This window comes from Myxocyprinus asiaticus, chromosome 39, assembly GCF_019703515.2.
Source record: "Myxocyprinus asiaticus isolate MX2 ecotype Aquarium Trade chromosome 39, UBuf_Myxa_2, whole genome shotgun sequence".
NCBI lineage: Eukaryota > Metazoa > Chordata > Actinopteri > Cypriniformes > Catostomidae > Myxocyprinus > Myxocyprinus asiaticus.
The window spans coordinates 21917457-21943614 of NC_059382.1; the positions used below are offsets into that span (position 1 = coordinate 21917457).

Here is a 26158-nt window from a genome sequence, read left to right on the forward strand (position 1 = left end):
CACCTGGGGTAAAAGGCTCCCTCACTTGGGGCAAAAACCTCTCACACTCGGGGTAAAAGGCTCCCTCACTTGGGGCAAAAGGCTCTCACACTTGGGGTAAAATGCTCCCTCACTTGGGGTAAAAGGCTCTCACACTTGGGGTAAAAAAAAACTCTCACACTTGGGGTAAAAGCCTCCCTCACTTGGGGTAAAAGGCTCCCTCACTTGGGGCAAAAGGCTCTCACACTTGGGGTAAAAGGCTTCCTCACTTGGGGCAAAAATCTCTCACACTTGGGGTAAAAGGCTCCCTCACTTGGGGTAAAAGGCTCCCTCATTTAAGGCAAAAGGCTCCCTCACTTGAGGCAAAAGGCTCTCACACTTGGGGTAAAAGGCTCCCTCACTTGGGGTAAAAGGCTCTCACACTTGGGGTAAAAAACTCTCACACTTGGAGTAAAAGGCTCCCTCACTTACGTGTAAAAGGCTCCCTCACTTGGGGCAAAAATTCTCACACTTGGGGTAAAAGGCTCCCTCACTTGGGGTAAAAGTCTCCCTCACTTGGGGTAAAAGGCCCTAGGAGGTTCAAACTGATATTGTGTAGATACCGGGGTAATAGTTATAGGGCACAATTTGTCAACTAATGCAAATAATTTTGAGACAGCAAGATGCTTTTTTTGAGTAAGAAATTAAGATGATGCTCAATAAAATATTTTATTCAGAAAAAGTCACCATTTCCTGTTAATTTCAAACACATTTGGCATTTTATTACATCTCAAGTATTCTATAAACAAACTAATCTCTGTTATGATTAGATGAGTCAATGTGAGCCCATTTTGAACATTTCTCATAACAAATCTATTCGCCCCACTTTAAAAAAAATGATGTGTTTAATAGGGGCCTTTAGTCCCTGCAACAAGGGGGCTTTTTACCCCAAATACTATCCTTTCACTTATTGGACAGTTATTAATGACCTTGAACAAAACTGAATATGATCAATTATTATTTTGTCTCAAAAGAAATGCGTTAATTTCAGGTATTTTCATTAACTACATCAATCTGCAGCATTTTAAATACATATATATATATATATATAAAATTGCCTCAAAATCAACCTTTAGACACCACATGCAAAGATCTCATGGATCAGGAAAATTTTGCAGTTCACAGTGACAAACAGGTGTTAAGGGAATTGCGGTGGTAGTTTTTGTTGCTATTTAGTGTTTTGGGAGAAAATAAAATCAATGGAGCCTAATCACATTTATACTCAACATTTTCATTTAATTTCCAGTGTTTTAATCAGTCAAACCAACCCAAAGAAACAAGCATTTATTTATTATGCAAATAACTGATTAGTTTTACCATTAGGTATTATTTTAGTGGTTCAGACACATGCATTAGATTATGAAATATCATTAAGCCTATTTTAAAAACTTTTTGTTCTTCAATCCTTAATCATTGGATAAAACTGTATCGCTGTGATATTTATTGTGGTAGCACTTTATAATAAGGTTACATTTGTTAACATTAGTAAATGCATTATGTATAATGGACTAACAGTGAAAAATATATTTTTAACAGTATGTATTATTCTTTGTAAATGTTAGTTAATAAACAAAACAATTGTTCATTGTTAGTTCATAGTGCATTAAGTATGTTAACATAATACAACCTGATTTTTTTTAAAGTGTTAGCATATGTTGAAATTAACATTAACTAAGATTAATAAAAGATGCAAAAGTATTGTTCATTGTTAGTTGATGTTAACTAATTATGCTATTAACTAATGTTAACAACTGTAACCTTATTTTAAAGTGTTCCTTTTATTGCTGTCTTATAGAGATATAATCGTAATTTATGATTACAGCAGATAATTATATAGCCTATATTATGATGTTTTTGACTAGGCCTATATTGTATCATGATATATAAGATTATATTATGATATAATATCATACTATAATATATATATATATATATACAGTGTTGGGGAGTAACGAAATACAAGTAATGGGATTACGTATTTAAAATACAAAATATAAGTAACTGTATTCCACTACAGTTACAATTTAAATCATTGGTATTTAGAATACAGTTACATTCAAAAAGTATTTTGATTTCTGAAGTAAGGGATTACTTTGCATTTTTTGTCATTTGTTTCATTTAATATTTAGATGGAAAACATTTATACATATAAATGATGCGATCCAAAGTGCATTTGAACAGCGGTGAAACACTTTCTTATGATGTGTTACATTCATACGAGCATAAGTTTGGAGCAGAGGCAATAGAAATAAACCTTGTGTAAACTGTCATGTGAACATGTATCTTTATGCTAAGCTAAAATACTCTTTCTACCCATTTTACATGCACTTGTTACTAAGCACAATCGCATTTTTTTATCAAGAAAATAAACGTTAGATTATATTTTTTTCTCTCTAGCAAGACCTTTCACATTAGGACAAAAATCTTATTCTTGATGAGAATCCTGAAAACATGATCAGTTTGATTGATCTTGTTTTAGAAACATCACTGCATAAGATATTTAGGTTTTTCAGAGAATGTATTTTTAACATGTGTATTTTGTCTTACTGTACTGGCAGAGTTTTTATAGTCAAAACAAGTGAAAAAATCTACCAGTGCTGAAGAAGTAATCCAAAGTATTTAGAATATGTTACTGACCTTGAGTAATCAAACGGAATACATTACAAATTAAATTTTACAGCATGTATTCTGTAATCTGTAGTGCAATACATTTAAAAAGTAACCCTCCCAACCCTGTATATCAATATATTGTTGTCATTATTTTAAATTAAGATGTGTGGATGGGGCACTGGCTAAAAAAAAAAAAATTATTATTTTTCTTTTTCTTTTTCTGTTTTAATGAGGAACGTCACATGACATAATACTGTAAAGACTCTTTCAAAATCCTTTCTCTCCCAAAAAGGTTAAAGAGTCGATTCCGCGGTATGAACTCCAGCATCGACTCTTTTCTCGATCGAGTCGGAGCCGAGTAGTGTCGAGTGTAGTAGAGTTGTGTCCCTGTGGCCGCCATTAAAGGATGCGACCAATGTATTCAAACAAACCAGTGAGACACAGCTGAGTGCCGCACAGCCTTTCCCCTTTTAATCGTACTTTTTAAATCCGAAGCTTTTACGTTTAATCGTCGGTATCGCAATACTTTACGTCTGACCGCATTCGGGTGAAGACTGGAATTAGAGAGGGTTGATTTGACTGAATTTTACACCTGAACTCTTCTGGCTTGAACTGTTTGTTGCTGCCTCGCTTAGCCCGTCAGTTAGCCTGACGCTAGGCTAGCTAGGCTAGGCTAAAGGGGGAGGGCTAAATTTGCCTACCTACCCCCTAATATACGCTTAAAAATTGCCTATTTTTGAGATGTTTCGAATCTGAGGGAGAAATATAGCGCACCGCGGATCATGATAAAGACGTGGCGTTTTTCGTGTAGGAAGTTTTTAGCGGATTCTTTAACGCATTCCTGGTAAGTGAGTAACCTCTAGCAGAGCTAAGCTAATTAGCCCACAGGACGCAAACCAGTCCTGCTGATTGTGTCTGAACGGGAGCGAGAGAGACCCGGTCCAACACCTCCTCACATTATCTGTTCCCGGGATCTGATAGAGATGATGGCTCGCCGGACTGCGCTCTGATGATGAGTTCTTGTTTTGTACCCAACGGGGCGAGCCTGGAGGACTGCCACTCCAATCTATTCTGTCTGGTAAGAAATTAACTGAGTGTGTGTGTGAGGGCCAGAAGCCATTTTTAGCCGGTCAACCAGAGGCCTGTTGATCTTAATACCACCACTAACATCTACTGTCATGTTTAATGTACAGTAATGATATGTTTTTGTTTGTGTATTGTCCTGTGTATATCGAGATTGGTGCTTGAGGTATGGTTTCATTGTGTTGTTATTTAGGTCGTGTTGAAGTGTTAGCTTACGTTGGTGAACACTTTCTGAACTAAATTGCCACCAACAAGCTGCGAATGGGTGGCATATCGTATCTTTAAGTATTTAAACAACTAAAAACGGCACTAGGGACAGAAATGAAGAAAAACTAGCACGTTTTGATGCATTTGTCAGGTACTTTAAACACAAAGTGTCGTATCCTTTCGTTTTCATTACGGACTTCTCTTCTTGACTGTATCATATTTGAACAGTATGAGAACTGTTTTAAGAATGGACCTGTTAGCCGTTTTAGCTCAATATTTGTGCTTTAATATTATATGTTAATCTCTCGTGAACTAGTGTAACTAGCTGTTTGGCTAAGTATTAGACTAGTAAATCTCACTGGCGTTACAGAACAAGTTTCGTTTCTGGAGTTCTTGGCTCTGGAGTGATCTGTAAACATTGAACCTAGTATTCATGACAAGCTTGCTGTGTGTCTGTCCATATTTCACTTCCTAGCTCAGCTCTCCAAAAGCTTGTTTATTTGGACATAGTGGATAAACTGCTCACATTACACTAATCCAGAAAATAAGTGATTAGAGAAACTGCAAACTTGTTTGAATTGGATGTCTGTCCTCTTGAAATGTTTAAATGCTTCCATGACAGATTATGTGTGGATTTGTAATGTCATCCCGGCTTTGATTTGTTCATGCTTTTAGAAACAGTCAGTAATAGATGAAGCATATAAGAAAAGTTTCCAGATGCTGCTCAAAAAGCATGTTTGTTCCACACGTCTAAGTTGTTGTTCAGTGCTAAATGCTGACAGTGATTTTAAAAATACATGTGGATTCATGATGTATTATTTATGGGCATGGCTAGATGGCATCATCTTGCATTAGTCACAGCAAAACATTCTACCCTCACAACTCTCAAGCTTAAATTTGCCCAAGTTACTGGCTGTGTTTTGGCATACCCATGTCCATTAACCTTCATACCACAACAGTCAGTCTTGTTTTCTAGTGCATCTCATTGCTGTTTAGTGGAGTCGTCACTTTATCACTGGTTGCTGAGCCATGCCACATGATGGATTTTTCTGACACATTCTCTCTCTTTGCCTTCAGGCTGACCTCACAGGGATCAAATGGAAGTGCTTTGTGTGGCAGGGCCCCACCTCGTCCCCCATCCTCTTTCCAGTCACAGAAGAGGACCCCATACTGTGCAGCTTCAGTCGCTGCCTGAAGTCGGACGTGCTGAGTGTGTGGCGGAGGCACCAGACCCCAGGTCGCCGGGAGCTCTGGATCTTTTGGTGGGGCGACGACCCCAACTTTGCAGAGCTCGTCCACCATGAGCTATCATGTACGTGTACTTTCTTTTTAAGCTGACATATGATTTCCAAGCCATAACAGGTATGCATACAGAAAAAGAAACATTGTCAATATGTTTACATGCACAGTTATAATCGAGCTACAGCCGGTTTTGGCGTAGACAAGCCAGAGGAGGACAGACTTCAGCTTGGGAAGTGACGTAGAACCAAAATCTAGCTTCTCAACAGTAAAACCTACACTACCGGCACAATGTGGGAAAATTTTACAGCCATATACATTTCTTACTAATTTAAACTTAAGTTCTTGTGCAAATCAGATGTATGTTGTCCTTTAGCTGCAACATTATGAATGTCATCTCATTTGTAAATAGAAAAAAAAGTACTTTCCTTGTGTTCACCATAATACCACTACCTTGTTTGAGTTGCGTTCAACTTCCGGGTTAAATGCGCGTTGCACATCACCTCTGTCTTTTGGAGCATGTGCACAACGCTGAGGCCAATTGTTGTCCAATTAACATGTATACATGCTGGACAAAGCCGAGCTACAATCGCATTATCTTGGTCTTTTTGTCCGTGTTCACAAAAACTAAAGCGCTTACATTACATTTTAAAAGGTGAGTTATTGTTTTAGTCTGACTGAAATTGAGCTTTTAAATTACATGTTAACTTGCTGTAATGCAGGGCTCAACAATAAGGAGGGCCTTCTAGCCTGGGGCCAGTGTGAGAGAGTTTTGGGCCAGTTGAAGGAACTCTCACTTGCCCCATCGGGCCAGTGCTGTTACTAAATCTTGTATATCGTCTGGCACCAACAATCATGCCACGGTCCAAATCACTGAGATCACATTTTTCCCCCATTCTGATGGTTGATCTGAACATTAACTCAAGCTCCTGACCCGTATCTGCATGATTTTATGCACTGCACTGCTGCCACATGATTGGCTGGTTAGATAATGGCATGGATGATTGTTGGTGCCAGATGGGCTGGTTTGAGTATTTCTGTAACTGCTGATCTCCAGGGATTTTCACGCACAACAGTCTCTAGAATTTACTCAGAATGGTGCCAAAAACAAAAAACATCCAGTGAGCGGCAGTTCTGTGGATGGAAATGCCTTGTTGATGAGAGAGATCAACAGAGAATGGCCAGACTGGTTAGAACTGACAAAGTCTACGGTAACTCAAATAACCGCTCTGTACAATTGTGGTGAGAAGAATAACATCTCAGAATAGCATTGTGGGTTGGCACTGTTTTGGTGGCATGAGGGGGACCTACACAATAATAGGCAGGTAGTTTTAATGTTGTGGCTGATCGATGTATAAAGATAAAAGTAAGTAGGGGTCTGGGTAGATAAGTGAGCTGAGTGAGTTGACTCTGACTACCACCCCTGGAGTCACAAGTTCGAATCCAGGGTGTGCTGAGTGACTCCAGCCAGGTCTTCTAAGCAACCAAATTAGCCTGGTTGCTAGGGAGGGTAGAGTCACATGGGGTAACCTCCTCGTGGTCGCGATTAGGGGTTCTCGCTCTCAATGGGACTCGTGGTAAGTTGTGCATGGATCGTGGAGAGTAGCATGAGCCTCCACGTGCTGTGAGTCTCCGCGGTGTCATGCACAGCGAGCCACGTGATAAGATGCGCGGATTGACGGTCTCAGAAGCGGAGGCAACTGAGACTTGTCTGCCGCCACCCGGATTGAGGTGAGTAACTGCGCCACCATGAGGACATACTAAGTAGTGGGAATTGGGCATTCCAAATTGGGAGAAAAGGGCAGAAAAAAATCCTTACTGTTGAGCCTTGCTGTAATGGTCACGTTTTGTTATCTGAGATTAAGGTGTGGCAAAGCTTGATACTAAATTTCTCGTGGCTAGACTAGAGGTGTTTCTAGACATTAGTCACAGACTGGTTATTGAGATTGCAGTTGCTGAGGTTTGCTAACTGCATTCATTACAATTACATCACAGCAAAACTATTGAAGGATTTCATTGTATGTCTGAAGTCTCTTACAGGGGAAAGATCAGGCAGACTCTCAACTTTGGTTCTGTTAGAGATCCAAGTCACTGACTTTGATATGCTCAGCATAGTTTCAGGCAGGGCTGCAAACCATTGATATTTTCAGGACAAATAAAGCCTTCCTCAATATCTTAGCAGCTGCTCTTGTAAGCCATTTAGTTCAGAGAAAGAAAGATACGTGGATGAAAATTAGTGATGCAGATTTAAAATCCTAGCTTGTCCTACTGGATGCCTTTTCGTAAAATGTGACTTGGCTCAGTTCTGAGGAGAATAAAACATCTGTTTCTCATTCGACTTTTATTACCATAACAGCTTGGTCAATGAAAGACGATGAGGTTAATTTGCAAGTTCTTCAAATAAATGTTTTCCTCCCTTATAAAATCATTTTTTCTTGTCCAACAACAAACAGTCTTGAGAGGTCCAAGCTAAAGTTATGGCCGGTTTTCAAAGCATGTTTTAATTGTATTTGTGCTGGTAAAATACAGATGTACGATGACTTAAGTCAGAGAGTCCTCACTGTTCTAACCCTAATGCCCATTGCCATGGCTGTGGTATCCCAAAGTTTATTTCTGTATTGATTGTATGCATTATAGTAATACTTGGGGCAGCAGAAGGTGTGCATCTGAGTGTATGTGGACAGAGTACTGATCTCTCTCTGTGAAACAGGTAATGAAGACGGTACATGGGAGAGCGGCCTGACCTACGAGTGCCGAACGCTGCTCTTCAAAGCCATCCATAATCTGCTGGAGCGCTGCCTCATGAACCGTTCCTTCGTTCGCATTGGCAAGTGGTTCGTCAAGCCCTATGAGAAAGATGAAAAGCCTATCAACAAAAGGTAAAAGACTCATAAATCGGATGTGCAAATATGCTTCTGATATCATTGCTGTTGGGGGTTTTGTACCATGTTTATATCACGGTGATTACTTGGTGTGTTTTTTCATGCCCAGCGATAAGAATACATGCCATAAACTGCTGCATTTAATAGCATGATCCTCATTGTTTGTCAAGCCGATGAGTGACATCAGACTGTTGGCATCCTTTCGCAGAGAAGAGCCCCTGTTTCTGGAAGCCAGCGCTTCTAACCTGTAACCTCCCAGGGTATTCTGTTTGTTTATGTGAGAGTTGCTCCAGAGCGTGTTATCGTCCCAGTGTAGCTATTTCTAAGAGCCTGTCTTGAATTAAATATTCTAATAATGTTGGGAGGGGCAATAGATGAGCTCCATCTAATTGTCTGTCTCATTTGAATAGATGTCACTGCTTCCCTCAGGGCAGAGGGGTTGCGGTGTGTCTGTGGGTGGGAGGATATGGCTTCCTGCTGCGGGTGTGCTTTTGCTCACTCGGGCTGCAGTGTCAGTTAAGGATGCAAGAGCTGGAAAGCGTGGCTGCTTCCTCTGACTAAGGTTTAATGAAGAGCTTACACTCTCACAAAACAGACTGACATTGCGGTTTCACATTAGGTAGGTCAACAGGAACCACCATTTCGCTTTCGCTTGTTTAGCTCTGCCTTAACTTGCAAAGATGTCAGACTTCCAAAGTTCTTACTAATAAATAAGCCCAGATGGAATATGTAGACACTTTTTTTTTCTCTCTCTCTCTCTCTCTTCATTTTATGCACTGATTTTGGGAAAAATTCTTTGCAATTCTGCGGAATGGTTTTCAGTTGTGAAAATTATTTGTGTTAAATGTTGACTTCTGTACTCAAATTAAAAGCTGAAAGCACAATCACATTTGGCAAAATATTAAATAAATGACTAGGGTTGAGAACCGTGAACTGGTTCTTATTCAGAACTGGTTCCGTTTAAAAACAATTCTGGAACCAAAAGTTTTTTATTACTTTGTAATAGGGCTGAACAATTAACTGAAATAAAATCAAAATTGCAATATGACCCGGTGCAATTTTCAAACCGTGAGGGCTGAGATTTAAATAAATAAATGGTCTCAAAGCGCTGCCCGCTGTACTGCGCCTCTGTGCACGGCTGTTTTGTCTGTAGTGGGTAGTGCTTTCTTAAATGCATCAAAACAGAATCAGGGTATTACCCATGTAGTTTCAGAGCGGTTCTGTGCTCTATACACACAAATTTTATCTATCTGGTGCAAAGAGTGACAGATGTGCTCTGCGTTTGGTTCGGTGTGCTAATGTGCACTGAGCACATTATTTAAAGTGCCCCAAATTTACTTGAATTGCACATTTGCGTAATTTCACATACCTCTATATTTGGCCACTACAATTTATTATGCACATTTAAATAGGGCTGGGACGATTCATCGACGTAATCGACGTCATCGATTACAGAAATACGTCAATTTGCATAACATGCGTCACAATGGAGTAATTAAAATGGCAGCGCCCGGTTTAAGCATGGATTCCCCCGAAGAACAAGTTGCAGCTAAAAAAAACTCGCCCACGGTCATCTAAAGCGTGGGAGTATTTTAGCCAGAGACCCAACAATGTGGTGCTGTGTAAGCTATGCAGATTGGAAATGGCTTATCACAGCAGTACAACTGCCATGAACGAACACTTGAAGCGAAAGCATCCCGGAGCACTTTGTCAAGATGGCAGCAAGGCAGCGCCGTAAGTCCTGTTTACTTTTTGTCCCCACCCAAGCATGACATATTAGTATTACAACACGTCTTTCTGTTAGTAGTAGTCACTTAAAATTGATTTTCTAAATGTTTCCTCATCGCTCCCCATGTTAAAAGTAATTTCTGCACCGCTGCTAACGAACGGTGACCATACGTCCTCTTTTTCCCGGACATGTCCTCTTTTTCGGACCTTAAAAAAGCGGGATTTCTAGATTTGCGAAAATGTCCGGGATTCGGCTTTAGTTGCATTATGATGTGCATCTGGTCTAATACTTAATTGTGTGCGCACATATTTGCATTGCTTTAACCCCTCTTTGTAAGTCTCGCCTTCTCGCACACCAATTGGTAGATTATAAGAGGCTTGCAGCAACTATTGGCCAAATTCCTGCCTGTCAATCTCTCCGCGAATGCGCGAAGCACTGTTATGTTCAGCATCAAACAGTTGCTTGACAGTAGCAGCAAATGACAGCTGAGTGGAAACGATGACCTAATGAAAGTGCTAATTTACAGAAGATTTGCGCAAAATTCCCTTGCTTTCATCCAGGTCGAGATCCGTGGGAAGCAGAATGAATGACATGTAAAGCTGGCATTTATGTGTCAGTTGCTAATAAAGGTGCAAGTGATTTAGAAGCACACATTAGCTCTGCGAAGCATAAAGGGTCAGCAAAAAGTGAAAGTTCATCAGGTAGATTAACGGACTACTTTTTGCGACCAGGTAAAGTTGTTATCACTTTGCTTCATTTTCCATGGCCATTCAAAATAATAGTAATAGTAAATGAAGGTACACTCATGGCATCAAATATTTTATTTTAGTACATGGACATTCAAAAGAATGTTATAAAAATTTCCATATATTTCTGTTATGCTAATAGAGTGTCTCTTTCACTGTATTAAAGTTTGCATTCATAGTCGCTGTTTTGAACCCTATTACCCCCCCCCCCCAATTCTTAAAAGTTCTTACTTTTATTTTGGAGAGATTATATGTTGGACTGTAAAATGGAGATTACCAGTTAAAACAGGGCTATGTTTTGTTGCAGAATAATGCCCTGCAGTGCACACTTTGTTTCTTGTACATTTGTGTGTGTTTAAGAGAAGATGATTTAATAAAATATTGAAATATTAATGACAATTTATTTATTTTGGGTTAATTAATTGTTATATTAATCAAGTAATAATTATAAAAAATCTTTAGAATAATCTGCAAATTAGTCGTTAGATTAATCGACTAATCGGAAAAATAATCATTAGATTAATCGATAAAAAAAAATAATCGTTAGGTGCAGCCCTACATTTAAAATTAACCTCATGACAGTGGGTTTTTGTGTGCAAGACAGAACATTTCACTGCATTAAAAAGCTTTTTTCAACTCCACTACAAATAACAGAAACTTCCGTCCCATCAGTTTTCAAAACTAAAGCTTCCGCTGAAAAAAGGGTTTAACCACACTGCATATTAAGTTAAGAAATTATTAAAGAAACAAATTACTGTTGGATAATAATAATAATAAAAAATGATTACAGTATTAATGATTATTGTTATACAATAATATATTTCTGTAATAATTTCTTAACATTATTTGTCAACAAAATAATGTTGAAAAGTGAACTGACCCTTTCACAAATATTTTTTTTTTTTTAAATGTTTTTTTTTTTACAAAGCAGATGATTATGTTGCAGCCCCCCCCCCCCAAGTCCAAATCATTCCCAAACAAATTACTCTCAAGTCAATTCTTTGAGTCTACACCACAAAATATACATTACTACCTTCTGGACGAATGACTCTTATCAGCGGTTCTGTTTAGTGAATGAAAAAAACCCTGAACCACAAGTCAGAACTGTTACTTTATGTGTACGTAAGGCTTGTGAGACTTAGCTTTATTCAGTAATTGACCCTCCGCTAAGCCCAGCCTTAAAAGCGTTTCTGACCAATCCTATCTCATCCGTCCATCCATCTACTATAGCCACTTGTCCTATGTAGGGTTGTGGGTTGTGCTGGAGCCTATCCCAGCTGTCCCATGCAGGTGGCAGGGAAACACCCTGGACAGGTGGCCAGTCCATCACAGGGCCAACATTATTACCTTAATGTTAAATTTTACATTATGCCACATTTCAGTCTGACATGTTGTTAACAATCATTATTGTTATTATAAACGTTCCTCAAGAAACTCAAGATCTTCCCAAAGCAATGCAACAGAGAAAATTATGCAGAAGTAAAAAATTAATAATCCAACAAAAAAACTTCTAGCAGATAACATCCTAAGTTATTTAAACACTTCTTGCAGAAAATAAATATTAAATCAATAAACACTTCTTGGAAAAAAATGTATGATTTTAAAGGAATAGTTCACCCAAAAATGAAAATGTGCTGATTATTTACTCACCCTCAGGCCATCCAAGATATATCTGAGTTTCTTTCTTATGAAATGAAATCCTAAAAATCTTAAATTCTGTTTTGATGAAGAAAGAAAAAGAATTAAAAAAAAAAATGTAAGAAATAGCTAAATAAACATTAGTACTGTTTAGTATCAGTCAAATGATAACTATTTTAATACTGCCAGTCAGTTAGGGTCAGGTTGTAAAACAAGAAGCATTTACATCTGCCGAGTCAAGAGATAAACGGCGGCAGCGGTTTTGCACCGTATTCTGCTATACAAGTTCAGAGGAAACTTTCAATGGTGGAAAACCAGACTTTTGAATATTACATTTTGTAAATGCAACGACTGGAACTGTTCGGTTGAAGGGGGTACCAAACTGTGAATCCCGAACAAAACAGTTTGGTGAATAAATTTTTACATATGTTTACACATTAGCTTCCACTCAGCTGACAACAATGAAAGTAACTACATGGTTAGCTAGTTAGCTATAAGCTCGTTGTCACGGAGAGTAAAAGACGGACGTTGTTTATTTGCTTTCCAGCATTACGTCTCACCAACTAAGTTACAACGTTGTGTGAAATCAACACTCAACAGACACAATCCACCAACGCACCATTGTTTGCTGAGCTGCAAAAAGATGCTCTGATGTTTATCTTTCAATCTGCTACATTACTGACTGCACTGACAAACTATAGCTGGCTAACAGCAAACAGATGTGATAAACATGAGTGGCATGGTTGTCAGGGACAGGGTTAACATTATATTAGTTATATTGAAAAGGGAAAATGATGGTGTCATTGTTTATTAACTTTCCAGTATGCATTTCACAAACTAGTTAGTAACTTACAGTGAAGACACCGCTTAACTCCGCACTGTCAGCAGAACAACTGTCACCAGAACCACCGTCAGCTCAGCTCTGTAAACAATGGAGTCGGGGCGTGCTCTGCTGAACAAACTACATTATGACACCAATTCTAAATCACCCCAAGCATTGTTTTCTGCATTATATGTTCTGAAAAATGTTTTCATATCTGCGCATGTCAGAAACATATACGCCGATACCGATGTGTCTTAGAAAGGCTAATATCAGTTTTCACTAATTATTTTATATTTTTGCATTATAATTCCCTCATACTTTGTGATCTACATCACCTGAAGCTGTTTGGAAAGTTTAGAGTGCGTCTGGACTGTGAGCTTTGTAATTCTTCCTCTTCTCAGTCAGGCGCGAACTGCAGTGCTGCAGTGCATCATTAGAGTTGAATGTGATCTCTTGTTACGTTAAATGAGATCAAACGACTATTCAGCAACGAAAATTTTTGACATTTTTTATTGTCAAAGTTATAACGTGACTAATAATTTCAGGCCTTATTACGAGTGAATATCGTTGTGCGATACAGTTTGCAGATTACATTTTTCTGCTTTGTTTTGGCTTTTATGAACCCACACCACAGATCTCACACATGTTTTAATAACAAGCTCCTCTTAATTTTTTATTTTACTTGTTTGGGAGTCATCCTGTTGTGTGGAGATTTTTTTCCTAAGGGAAGCACTGAACACAAGATGAATGTTGTTGAATTTGCTTTGGCGGCTGCTAAAAATGTTGAATACCATAAAAACCATGTACATATTTATTCAGTTCTTTCGTTCCTGATAAATAAGCCCATGCTGCTCACATATCGCGATATACACAATATAGCAAAATCTCTATCGATTTATATCATCGCCACGATATATATCGTCATACCGCCCAGCTCTAGATTACTTTTTTCCATTTTTTTTTTTCCCAGTAACAAACATTATATTGGTAATTCTTAACAGATTAGTAGTTCATCAATATTCATATATATTAAATCAAATTTTCATGATATTTATAACTATATGAATGTATTTTTTTTTACTGTTAAGTGTTGTATAATGCAATTATGCTTAATGTTAATGTCATTCATGAAAGTTAAAAAATGTCAAAATGTTTTCTTTGTATAACGATGGATAAAAAGTATATTATTATTATTAAATAAATTATTATAAAACAATGATTTTTTTTGGAATGCTCTTTCCCTGACACGTGGCAGGATTTTGCATAACCGCAATACACATGATACTTGAACGTTTCTGGCGGTTCACCCATTTCTACTGGTATATTGTCCATCACCCAGTGTGATTATGTCAACAAGGTATCCTGTTTTAAGAGGTTTTTGCTCTCTTGCAGTGCGTGGTTATGATGTCGCAAAAATTGTAAGGAAAAGAAAGTCACATGCACTTGGCCAAGCGACAGCCAATGCACCTCCATTCAAAGCAGAATATTTTTGGTGTGCTTCATCCCCACGTGGCTGTGCAAGAAGGCTCTGGTAGAACAACTTTTCATTAAGTTTTTCTACAATTACCAGTAGGGCTACCCCCAACCAAAGATTTTCCTAGTCGACTAGTAGTCGTTAGTTTAAGCCATTAGTTGACTAGTTGTCTCACATTTATGATATAAATTGAATTACTTAAATATATATTTTTTGAGGGCATCAGAAAATGGTTTGAGTTCCAGGAATGAGAAAGAATGTTATAAGTAACATTGCTAACACTGTTCTACATTACAGAGAAATACTAAACTGTAACAATGAGCTTTTAAAATATAAATTTTACAAGCACACGCACGTAGCGAGCCACAGCAACAACGGCAAAAGCGGTAATGATTCTGAATGTGTCGGGAAAAACCAGCAAGGAGACTGTCTGAACATTTTGTTGATTTATAGAGAGTAATGCACATTAGGGTTGTGCCGACAGAGGATAATATCGGGGATCGATAATGGTCAGAGTGATCGCCAATAGCTGATGCCTTTGACGATGTCAAGATGATATTTGGATCGTTTCCCATTAATGTATTACATTATTATTATTTTTATTATTATTATTACTATTAGGCTATTATTATCAAATTAATATTACAAATGTGCCCCGCGGCACACAGACATGCGCTTGATGAAACACATTTTATTATATTATTAAGAACAGATGACAGATGGGGGCCTGGGTAGCTCAGCGAGTTTTGACGCTAACTACCACCCCTGGAGTCGTGAGTTCGAATCCAGGGCGTGCTGAGTGACTCCAGCCAGGTCTCCTAAGCAACCAAATTGGCCCGGTTGCTAGGGAGGGTAGTCACATGGGTTAACCTCCTCTGGTCGTGATTAGGGGTTCTCGCTCTCAATGGGGCGCGTGGCAATTTGTGCATGGATCGCGGAGAGTAGCATGAGCCTCCCATGCTGTGAGTCTCCGTAGAGTCATGCACAGCGAGCTACGTGATAAGATGCGTGGACTGACTGTCTCAGAAACGGAGGCAACTGAGACTTGTCCTCCGCCACCCAGATTGAGGTGAGTAACTGCGCCACCACGAGGACCTACTAAGTAGTGGGAACTGGGCATTCCAAATTGGGAGAAAAGGGGATAAAAAAAAAGAAAAGAACAGTTGACAGAAAAGCTGTCTATGCGCATGTATGACACGCTGTTTGTACGGAGGCGTGCAGTCTCCTGGAACACATGCATGTAAAAGGATCTCACTCTTTCTTTGTTTCTGTCTTCTGACTGCCATTTTTCAAAAAGTTGAACAACACACATTTTAATTGCACTTAATTTTTTTCCAGTTTCATTTGAATTTTTTGTTAAAATAAATAAAAAATAAAGTTCAAAGTTTGAAATCAAGGTGTCTTGCTTTATTATGTAGGGCTGTAGGCTTAACTCTAACCCTGCTTAACGAAAATTACCCCATAGTACCACCTAGCGTCCAACCAGCGGTAATACCGGTGTTCTTTGGTTTGAACGTGAATAATTAATTACCGCATGGACCAGCTGTGTAAACGATCATGTCTGCCTGTTACTGACTGCGTGACTTTGCCACTTCCTGTGGAGACTTTTTTTCTGCGACCAATCAAAACTTGGTCGACCAAAACTCTTCTCATCAGCTAACGTTTGGTCTACTATTAGGGGGCAGCCCTAGTTACCAGGGTGTCAAGGTCTTTACTTAAGTACTGCATGTGTGGTGAGATCCAGGATTAGAGAGTTTTTATTTCCTGATGATAGGCTTCAATATAAGTTCATAAGTTCTGGTGTTAGCCTAGTTAGGCCAAATAATTTTCCACATTCGCACACAGTAATTTTTACTCGTAAATGCAAGTGAAGTGCTTGCACTGTAGAGCCCTTACTGTAGAGTGTATAGCACACTTACTCACAAACCAAATCGATGCCCAATTTGTGAGCAAATCCTTTTTTTTGTGTAGGTACTTTTCAGTTAATTAGTCAAAATGTTTCTTAAATTGGTCTGAATGATTCACTAGCAGATCAGTCTGAATCAAATAATATAAAAAAAAAACATAATTTCCATAAATCACAAACAACTGGAAAAGTCAATGGATTTAGTATTTATAGGAATTTATTACAAATGTATAAAGTCAGACTGGAAATGTTTTGTCAAAAAGGGTGGGAACCCTGAAATGAACACACAAGGGGGTGGGCGACGTGTAGAATGACAAGCATTTCAACTCGGTGGGTGCAGATTTTGTCTTGCATTGATAACAGTCTGCCATAATACTCAAAAGCTGAGGAATTCAGGTGCTTTTTGTTCTTTAACAATGTAGGTAGGTGCAATTGAATGCTGTTAGGTCACGTTGAGCACTGAATATTTAGGGCTGTGCACATGCTTTGAAGTGCCATCTGTCTGAGGGATTTGTTGTGGTTTTCTGGTGGCATGCCTTAATGACACTCCTAAGAGAGCTCAGCAGACATATGAGGAATGCAGACTCCCCTCTCTCTCTCTCTCTCTCTCTCATTTGTGCTCTGCACTGTGCATGAGGTGATGCTGGCACTGGATACCCTGGTGTTACCGGGTTACACTGGTCTTACCATCACTTGATCCCTCCAACAAGCACATGATGCACACTTCTGTTGGCTTAAAGGCAAGAAGTTCTGTTTTTTTTTGTGCAGGTGTCACTTAATATGAATGGGCTACAGTGTTCAGTGTTCAGGCATGCAAAGAGAGAGTTTTTGAAAGTCATGTTCTTTTTTGCATGTTAAATGCCATGTAAGAGATGAGTTTTTTCTGTAGGACAAACTGTCCATGATGTTTGCTCAATGCATGAAGTTGATAGCTGCATGTGTGGTTACACTGTAACAGCTGTTTACTCTAGCCTGCGGGTCACACACTCACAGGTGTTAGGTTGTTAACTTAAAGAATATGTACTACAAAACAAGCCGGAGTGTGTTAGAATATCACTATGCATTCAAGGACTTAAACACTTCAAAAAGCCCTAAAGTTGAAGTTACAAGACAGATATCTTAACTTATCGCTTTTCACAGACCTGTGCATTTTCACTTAAATGTGTTGTTGTTGTGTAACTTTTTAAATACTTTCTAATTAAATATTTTCTTTCTCCTATCTCAGCTTAATATGCAACTAAAAGTAAGCCATTTGTTGGCTATTTTCCCATAAAAGTGCTTCTGTTTGAGCAACATTGACTGAACCAATGCCTTGGGTTTGTGGTGGGATGAATGGCAGATGGGAGTGTTCAGGAAACATGTTTGAAACAGTCATTATTTGTACAGTTGCATTTGGCTAGTGCTATAGAAATTCCACATTTCATCTTTTAGTAATGTCTATTATTCCTTAACTGTCTTCCTTCCTGGTCAAGGTTCAGCTTCTATGTCGCAGTAAGCCTGTAATCACACTGTACAACTTCAGCTGTCAACACATTATTCCCAGAGACCTCCAGGAAGTGTGCCACTTTCTCCCAGGCTGTAATTCCAGAGCCTTCGAGTCATCCTCCATTTGTCCCCCTTTCTCCGCAGTGAACACCTGTCCTGCTCCTTCATGTTCTTTGTACATGGAGACAGTAATGTGTGTACCAGTGTGGAGATCAACCAGCACCAGTCTGTCTACCTGTTGAGTGAGGAACACCTGACTTTGGCCCAGCAAAGCAGCAGCTCAGTGCAAGGTAGGAGCATTGCAGATAAGAATGTGAAGTCTGTCTTGAGCTTGCTTAACATGCTGTTGTAGTCTCAGCCTCAGACCGTCCGTAGACCATTGGATGGATGTTGCATACAAAATTGGCAAGAGCTTTTTTTTTTTTTTTTTTTTTTTTTTGGAGGATTTTTCCCCTTTTTCTCCCAATTTGGAATGCCCAATTCCCAATGCGCTCTAAGTCCTCGTGGTCGCATAGTGATTCACTTCAGTCTGGGTGGCGGAGGACGAATCCCAGTTGCCTCCGCATCTGAGACAGTCAACCCGCGCATCTTATCACGTGGCTTGTTGAGCGCGTTGCCACGGAGACATAGCGCGTGTGGAGGCTTCACGCCATCCACCGCGGCAACCACGCTCAATTCACCACGCGCCCCATCGAGAACAAACCACATTATAGCGACCACGAGGAGGTAACCCCATGTGACTCTACCCTCCCTAGCAACCGGGCCAATTTGGTTGCTTAGGAGACCTGGCTGGAGTCACTCAGCACGCCCTGGGATTCGAACTAGCGAGCTAGCGAATTTTACCACTGAGCTACCCAGGCCCGGCAAGAGCTTTTTTAATAAAATGGATATAATTTGATTGGCTGGCACAATAATATTGATTAAGTTACTTGACTGGATACTCATGGAAGGTTACCAAGCAACATGTACACGACTCAAGTAATACTATACAATACACTATACCATCATTGGATATTGTGGCTTACACACAGGCCGCGTTCTTGCAGTACAAAAGAGGAATGCGGGCAGAGGTTGCAGACATCTTCCGTCATTTACTGAATTTTAAACACATTTACAGATAATTTTAAATGCTGTATTTTAAATTTTAAATAGAGAGAAAAACAAGCAATAAACCTAATGTTAATCAAGCTCTTCAATTTCATTTTAACCATCTAGGCCAATATGTGTTATGCCTGTGTGGTAAGGCTGTCAAATAAAAATTTGAATATTCATTGAATTTATGATAAAAATGCACATTTAAATGCTAAATAGAGCATTTGAATTTTGGCACACATCGATAATGACTAATATTCTTGGGCTTAAACAGGCGCAGTCCAATGAATAATACAGAACGTGGGTGTCTCGAGACGTATTTTAAAGGTTGAATGTACTTTTAAATTGACACAGCATCTAACAAAAATGCATCGTTATAAGCTATAAAAACAGAAAGACATGATGCAACGGTCAAAGACGTTCGTCTTGGGCATGCTTACATAGAAAAAGACGGACGCTTTCTGAGTGAACATCACCCAGAAGTGGAGGTCTTTGGCAGTTGTCTCTTGACTATGCCTTGTTCTCTTATCAGCGTCTCGCTGCATTAGCATTAGAGGTACGCACATACATCTGGATTTAATGAAGAACACTGGTACATTTTCTCCCTTGGTTCGGTTCATTTAGGCTTATATGAACACTGCAATCACACTTGGATCCACACTATACAATCGATCCAAGACCAATTGCAAACTAACTCTAGAGCAGTTCGCTTGTGGTGAGAATGCAGTCCGGACCAATGAACCAAACCATATTCCTATAAAAACCGTGAGCATACCTGAAGGGTCTGCAGAGAAGAAATCTTTAGACCAGCTCATCACTGTAATTCATCATCAAAATGCGAATATATTAGACATAGTTGTGTGTTTAAAGGTGCAGTATGTAAGATTCGGAAACCCTTGTTATTAATGACACTTGTGGCCGTTAAGTGAACTGCAGCCAGCTACCTTTTGCTTGTGCTCGTGCACACACTCCATAGGGACGCGAGTGAGCGAACATCAGCCAAAACAATGATGTGACATACAAAGAGACTGAACGTGATCCACCGGCATCATGTTGACAGATGAGGTAGCATAACTAAAATTACAGTTATGATTGTTTTACTACAAACTTTGAGACTAAACTAAAACTACTTATCAGCTAACATAGCATACTGATACACACATACAGCTACATACTACTGAACTATACCAGACAGTTTACTTTTATGTTATGTTGCACTATTGTATGTTTTGTATGTCATATGTTGTACTACGATAAAAAAAACCAGTGTATTTGCTTAAATTTATCCTGTATACCTGACTTTTAGTATAAAGAGAAGATTGTTGAAATTATTTGAAAGTTACGAAGCAAGGTAGCTCGCAATTCGTCAGCATTAGCAGGCAAGATCAAGTTAGCTAAAATTACACAGATCAATCCTTATGGCACTATATTTCACATACTTTGCAGTTATATAAGCTTACCTGTCCAATAAGAAGAATGCCAATTCAGGGTCAGTTTTGATCCCCAAAACTGAACGAAGGTCCCTCCAGCAATCAAATGCCATGCCGATGTTCACTCTAGTTTTCTCTCGACCACGATCACGTTCCCACTTAGCCAGACTGGATTCAGTAGATAAATGTTTGTTTTTTTTGGTTACTCAGAGTTTGTGTAGGAGTCGGTGTTGTGCTGGGAGCCGGCCATTTGCTGGATTCCATCTCTAAGATAACGTTACCTAGTGTTGCAGACTGTCTGTTGTCGCTGTTGATTAGTGGAAGAGAAGCTATTACTGAGGCAAGGGTCTCGGGAGCGCGCATAAACGTCACATCCTTTGGATTTTCCCGACAAAACTGACCCGCTCCCTTGGCATGAAAATCAGTCTATAGGCTTTAATAGGCAAACTAGGAAGTCCGGGAAGGGCTCATGCGTTACAAGCCATTCACACATTGGCAAAAAAAGGCGAATATTACATGAAAATTGTTACATACTGCACTTTTAAAATTGGAGTTGTTAATTCCTGAGGTAATTTTAGCATGATCTCTTATTTCTTTTTTTGGATCGTGGCAAAACAGACAGGTAGGACGGCGTTAGCAACTTTTTGACTGATAAAAATGTGGCCTGACTCTTTCTGCTTGTATGTGTGTTTGTGTGTGGGCATGACAGAGAGAGAGAGCTCCGGGACTGTGAGAACAGGTACTTTTCAGTACAGAAATAATGCACAGCAACTAATGAAGGTAAAGAAAATTTTCAAACTCATATCCATCCATGTGATGTATAATGTTTATTTGCTGAGCAACGTCTGACTGGAAGTTAACACTTGTACAGGTGTATCATTTTAACCGGTATATTGATGTTTGAGCTAAATCCCGCAACTATGCACAAACATTCTGACCAATAAGGGGCCAGTTTGCTTACATGTCACTTTTATTAATACAGTTTTGGCCCGTTTTGAAGCATTCACCCTCATGTGAATGGAGACAACGTCGATTTAAAAATCAGATATCTTGTAGATTTTTTTTTTGTACTACCTGAAATAATGTCTTTAAAATTCAAATATAATGTAGTTCGAATTTTGGTAATATTTCAGTGAAAATTTTTTAATTAGTTTCTCAATCCTGATGACAGCCCTACTAAGCGGCATCACTCTCTGTGTGTGCGGCTCAGTTTGTATGAGAGAGAGAGTGCGAGCGCTGTCAGCCAAGTGACAGTGAGAATTTGTTTTTATTTATGCAGAATTAACTTATGCACTATTAAAATAATGTTCCTCAACTCCTTTCATCCAACTTGCGCTTGTCATAAGTGATTTTAGCTGGTTGAAATGCAATTTGCATATAAGGCTAGATGCATTAGGGAGTTTCTATTCGGATGGTATTTTATTAGTTCATGTGTTTTAAACAGGTGTCAGATGTCAATCGCACCAGTGCATACAAGTAATTTTCCACACTCGTGCACAGAAATTTTCACTCACATTTGCTCGCTCTGTAGAGCCCTGCCAGTATATTGCTCTTTTGTTACCAATATTGTTTTTTTTCTTTCTTTTTTTTTCAGTATTGTATTAGATTTCACATTTACCTGCCCCTAAATGTCATTAATAAAAAAAAAAAAGCTGTAGTTGGTTGGTTTACACATTAGTCAGGCATCCCTTTCCTGTAAAAGATGCTTGGTGGATCTTTGGCCACGAATATGCTTCAATGTGGACCAGTCTTTATACTGATAGCCTAAGTCTGGCTATGTGAGAATAATGCTGTTGTAATGTAGGCCTGCCTATACTCGCATTGCTAAACTTTTCATTTACATGTTTTGAATGGGAAAATTCTAGAATTCACATTGTTTTATTGACTTACAAAGACTGGAAAGTTTTTTTTGGCCATGAAGCACATGATGACCGTAGACATGAGGAAATTTTACAGTTTAGTGTTCAAAGTGAAAAGGTTACAAGCCCTCCCCTTTGTTCTGTTAACTTTTTTTGTGATTTGTAGTTGCCTCCAAGCAGTGAGACTGGTGGAAAACACATGTTTTCTTCCTCTGCTCAAGGGCGCAGTAATGGAAGGCGTGCATCATGTTAGCACCTCTGAGACACTGCTTCTCTTGTGGTAGTCATTATCTCAGTGTAGTCCCACTGTGGCCCTGATGAGGTGTTTTCCAGATTCAGTACTACTTCTGCTTTCAGCTTTGTTACATCACCACTGGTCTCTCCAGGGTGCTGAGTTCACAAGCTTGAGGCTTGCGTTCATGCTTGGAATAGTAGGTTTTATCCTAAACATGATGTATCTGTATTGCTCTTCAGCCTGTTCTCTCATCTGTCTGATCCACGTCAGTCCCTAACACACTTTTGTGTGTTCTTTCTTAAAGAAATATTGACGGTAGGACTGGATAAAAATATAGATTTTCTTATGCATTGCAATCTTCATTGGAACAATCTCGATATTGATTCTTAAATCCCAAGATCGATCTTTTACTCTATGCACAACCCTCTACTACAGTGAGTAAATCACTCGCATTTGCAACAAAATTAGTGACTAAAATGTCTATGATTAGCCACTGGCTGGTAAATATTCATATTTCACTCACCGGTGATTGTGTAGTACAATGAGGAAAAAGTTTAGCAGCGTTTTCTCGTTCCGTATGTGTCCAAAGTCGAGATACATGCAATCCATTTGTCATTTGTAATGTCTCTTTTAATACCCTTCCTGTTCTTAACAGTCAGTTGTTGATCAAAAACAAAAAACAACATTTCATTCTAATCATGGATAGCACAGATGAGGTAAAGCCGTTCGAGTCCTCTGTCATTAATATACGCTCATTTAGAAATGCTCTTTACAGAACAGCCGGTTTTCTTAAAAAGACAGTACCGGTTTTTAAGCACTTGTTCAACAAATCAATTTAAAAAAGTACTTATAAATAGTACAAATTATGCATGTAAACAATAAACATGTAACAAAATATTTGAAATTGATTTTATATTTATTGATGGAATACATGGATTTGTTCATTTTTAATATGCTAAAATGTGACCAAAATGATGTAAAAATATAAATTATAAAATATAATATTAGTAAGTAAAACTAATATTTTTCATAATGTGCAGTTATAGTCCCCAATAATTAACAGCATTATCTGGGAGAGGATTTCTTTCATTTTTAAGCAAAGTGGACATTATAACTAAAATATACCCATGTGAATCTAAATCGAATCTTATCGAATCGAGAGCATGTGAATCGGAATCAAATTGGGAAAACTGTATCAATGCCCAGTCCTAATTGACAGTTATGCACTTACAATGAAAGTCAATGGGGCGATCAGAACGGTTGCCCCATAGACTTCCATTGTAAGTGCATTCTGGGCAACACTTTTTATTTTATTTTATTTTTTTTTTTAACAAAATGAGGTATGAGTTAAAATTATTTGTTGTTACAATGCCACAAATGCTGTCAGTAGGGCTTAACATGTATTTAAACAGAACTATTCTTATTCCATATTCCTCCCTTCTGCACAAACATTGTTCTTTCAGGATCAGTGACGACAAGCCTCTTCATCTGAAAAATTTTGTGCTGCATTATAACTGGCTATGTGGAACTGATGGATTGTTTTATTTTTTATTCCAATTCCCCTCACTGTAGTGGCTGAAGATTGACTTTGGCATTGCTTATTCAAAGGGCATGTTCTCTTATTCATTGTCTGGCATGTGTTAGTTCATGAACACTCTCCCTGAGGGTGATCTAATGCTTATGTTAAACTTTTGTTATATGCATCTGCACATGCAAAGATGTTGAATGGCAAGTGCAACTGAGTCTTATTCCAATTAAAATAAACTTCATATTATGTTATGTTTAGGCCTACTGCGGCCAAAAGTCACTTTGAGTTAGGCTATCTTAAAAGGATAGTTCACCCAAAAATGAAAATTCTCTCATAACAATAAGTTAAAAAGTACTTAAATATTGATCTTTTTTCGCACCAAAAGCGATCGTATCGCTTTAGAAGGCATTCATTTAACCGCTGGAGTCGTATCGATGACGTTTATGCTGACTGTCTTTGATTTTTGGAGCTTCAAAAATCGGATCACCATCCACTTTAATTTTAAGGACCTACTGAGCTAAGATCATTTTCACATTTTCTTCAAATGTGTTCTGGTGAGTCATACACACCTGGGATATCATGAGGGTGAGTAAATAATGAGAGAATTTTCATTTTTAGGTGAACTATCCCTTTAATGGCAATTTACTGATAATATTGCCAGTACTTTTTTCCCTCTGTGACCACAGTTCTGCAACAAGCATCTCAGACTCACAATATACTTCATCAGCTGATTATAAACCGCTTACTCTTACGTTTTGACACATGCCAAATATTCACTTAGCTCCAGTGATTGATTTGTCTTTAAAAGAGAACGCCTCTCTTTCCATTTTTTTTTTTTTCTTCATGTTTTAGATCTACTGTCTGTGAACGTACCAGTCTGAAATAATTAACACAGCTCTAGACTTTCATTTTATGGCTTACTTTGTAGCCCAAAGCATTGTTCTCATGTTACCACAAGGTGAACAGGGAGACTTTACCAGGAAGTATCACTCTTCTCATTACACTGACACTCTCTAATATTTCATACACTTCCTTTTTTTACCCAGTGATCCTCTCTCCGTATGGTTTGAGTGGTACTCTAACAGGCCAGTCCTTCAAGCTCTCAGACCCACCAACCCAGAAGTTGATTGAAGAATGGAAGCAGTTCTATCCCATAGGCCCCAACACCAAGGATGTCACAGACGACAAGATGGATGACCTTGAATGGGAGGATGACTCCTTGGCTGCTGTTGAGGTTGTTGTTGGTAAGACTGAATCTCAACTTGCACATATTTTGGATTGTTTTATGATTGTCTCTTGTTTTTTTCTTAAATGGATAGTTAACACAAAAATTTAAAATCTGTCATCATTTACATTCTTTGGTGGAACACAAAAGGAGATGTTAGGCAGAATCACACCCTTTTCTAAAAGTGAATGGTGACTGAGGCTGTCATTCTGTCTAACATCTCCTTTTGTGTTCCATGGAACAACTTGAGGGTGAGTAAATGATAACAGAATTTGTATTATTGGGAAAAGTATCACTTTAAGCAGTCTGTATTTTTTTCACAGTTTGTATCAATAGTAAATGGTGTGTGTTGCCTGTGGTTTTGCAGCTGGAGTTAGGATGGTGTACCCAGCCAGCCTGGTGCTGGTGGCCCAGTCAGACATCCCAGTTGTGGCTACAGTGAGCTCCTCCACCTCGGGTTCTTACTCAGGAGGTCAGCACAGTCACATGGCTCATGGAGATACTGCCATCTCTTCAGTCACCCTGACTCCTCCCACATCACCTGAGGAAGCCCAAGCAGGTACCAGCACAACCTTTTCCATTATGAGTACTCCAGGAAATATTCTAAAATCTTTTTTAAGTCACTGGTAATTTTAATGGATAAACTAAGTACCTGCCAATTTTTGTATTGTAGAGATCAGAGCTCAGTAAAGACACCAGCATTTGCAAAACATTTAACTTTGGCAGTGTGACATAAAACAGAATATTCAATAGGAAAGTTAAGTGGGCGTGACTTGATGTTGTCCAATGGGATTTGATTGGATAGAAACATGTTAGGCTGTGATATTATTGCCTAAAATTATTTTTTTTACCACCCACAAGGCCTTTCATGTTTAATGTTGTCTTTAAGTGGCTATTAAAATTCCTTTTCTTTTGATTTCTCATGCTGTTGTATAGTCAAAACCATTTT

General features: G+C 38.7%; 1 protein-coding gene across 1 annotated transcript in view; it reads left to right on the plus strand.

The window, feature by feature from the left end:
- The first annotated feature begins 3020 nt into the window (after positions 1-3020).
- The window catches only part of med13b (mediator complex subunit 13b), a 46647-nt gene continuing 23509 nt past the window's right edge, over positions 3021-26158 (plus strand). The window contains exons 1-6 of the mRNA XM_051679372.1: positions 3021-3706; positions 4996-5230; positions 7868-8036; positions 17985-18130; positions 25031-25228; positions 25577-25768. Coding sequence (XP_051535332.1) covers positions 3638-3706; positions 4996-5230; positions 7868-8036; positions 17985-18130; positions 25031-25228; positions 25577-25768 — 1009 coding nt within the window. The 5' untranslated portion in view covers positions 3021-3637. The remainder of the gene's footprint in view (positions 3707-4995; positions 5231-7867; positions 8037-17984; positions 18131-25030; positions 25229-25576; positions 25769-26158) is intronic.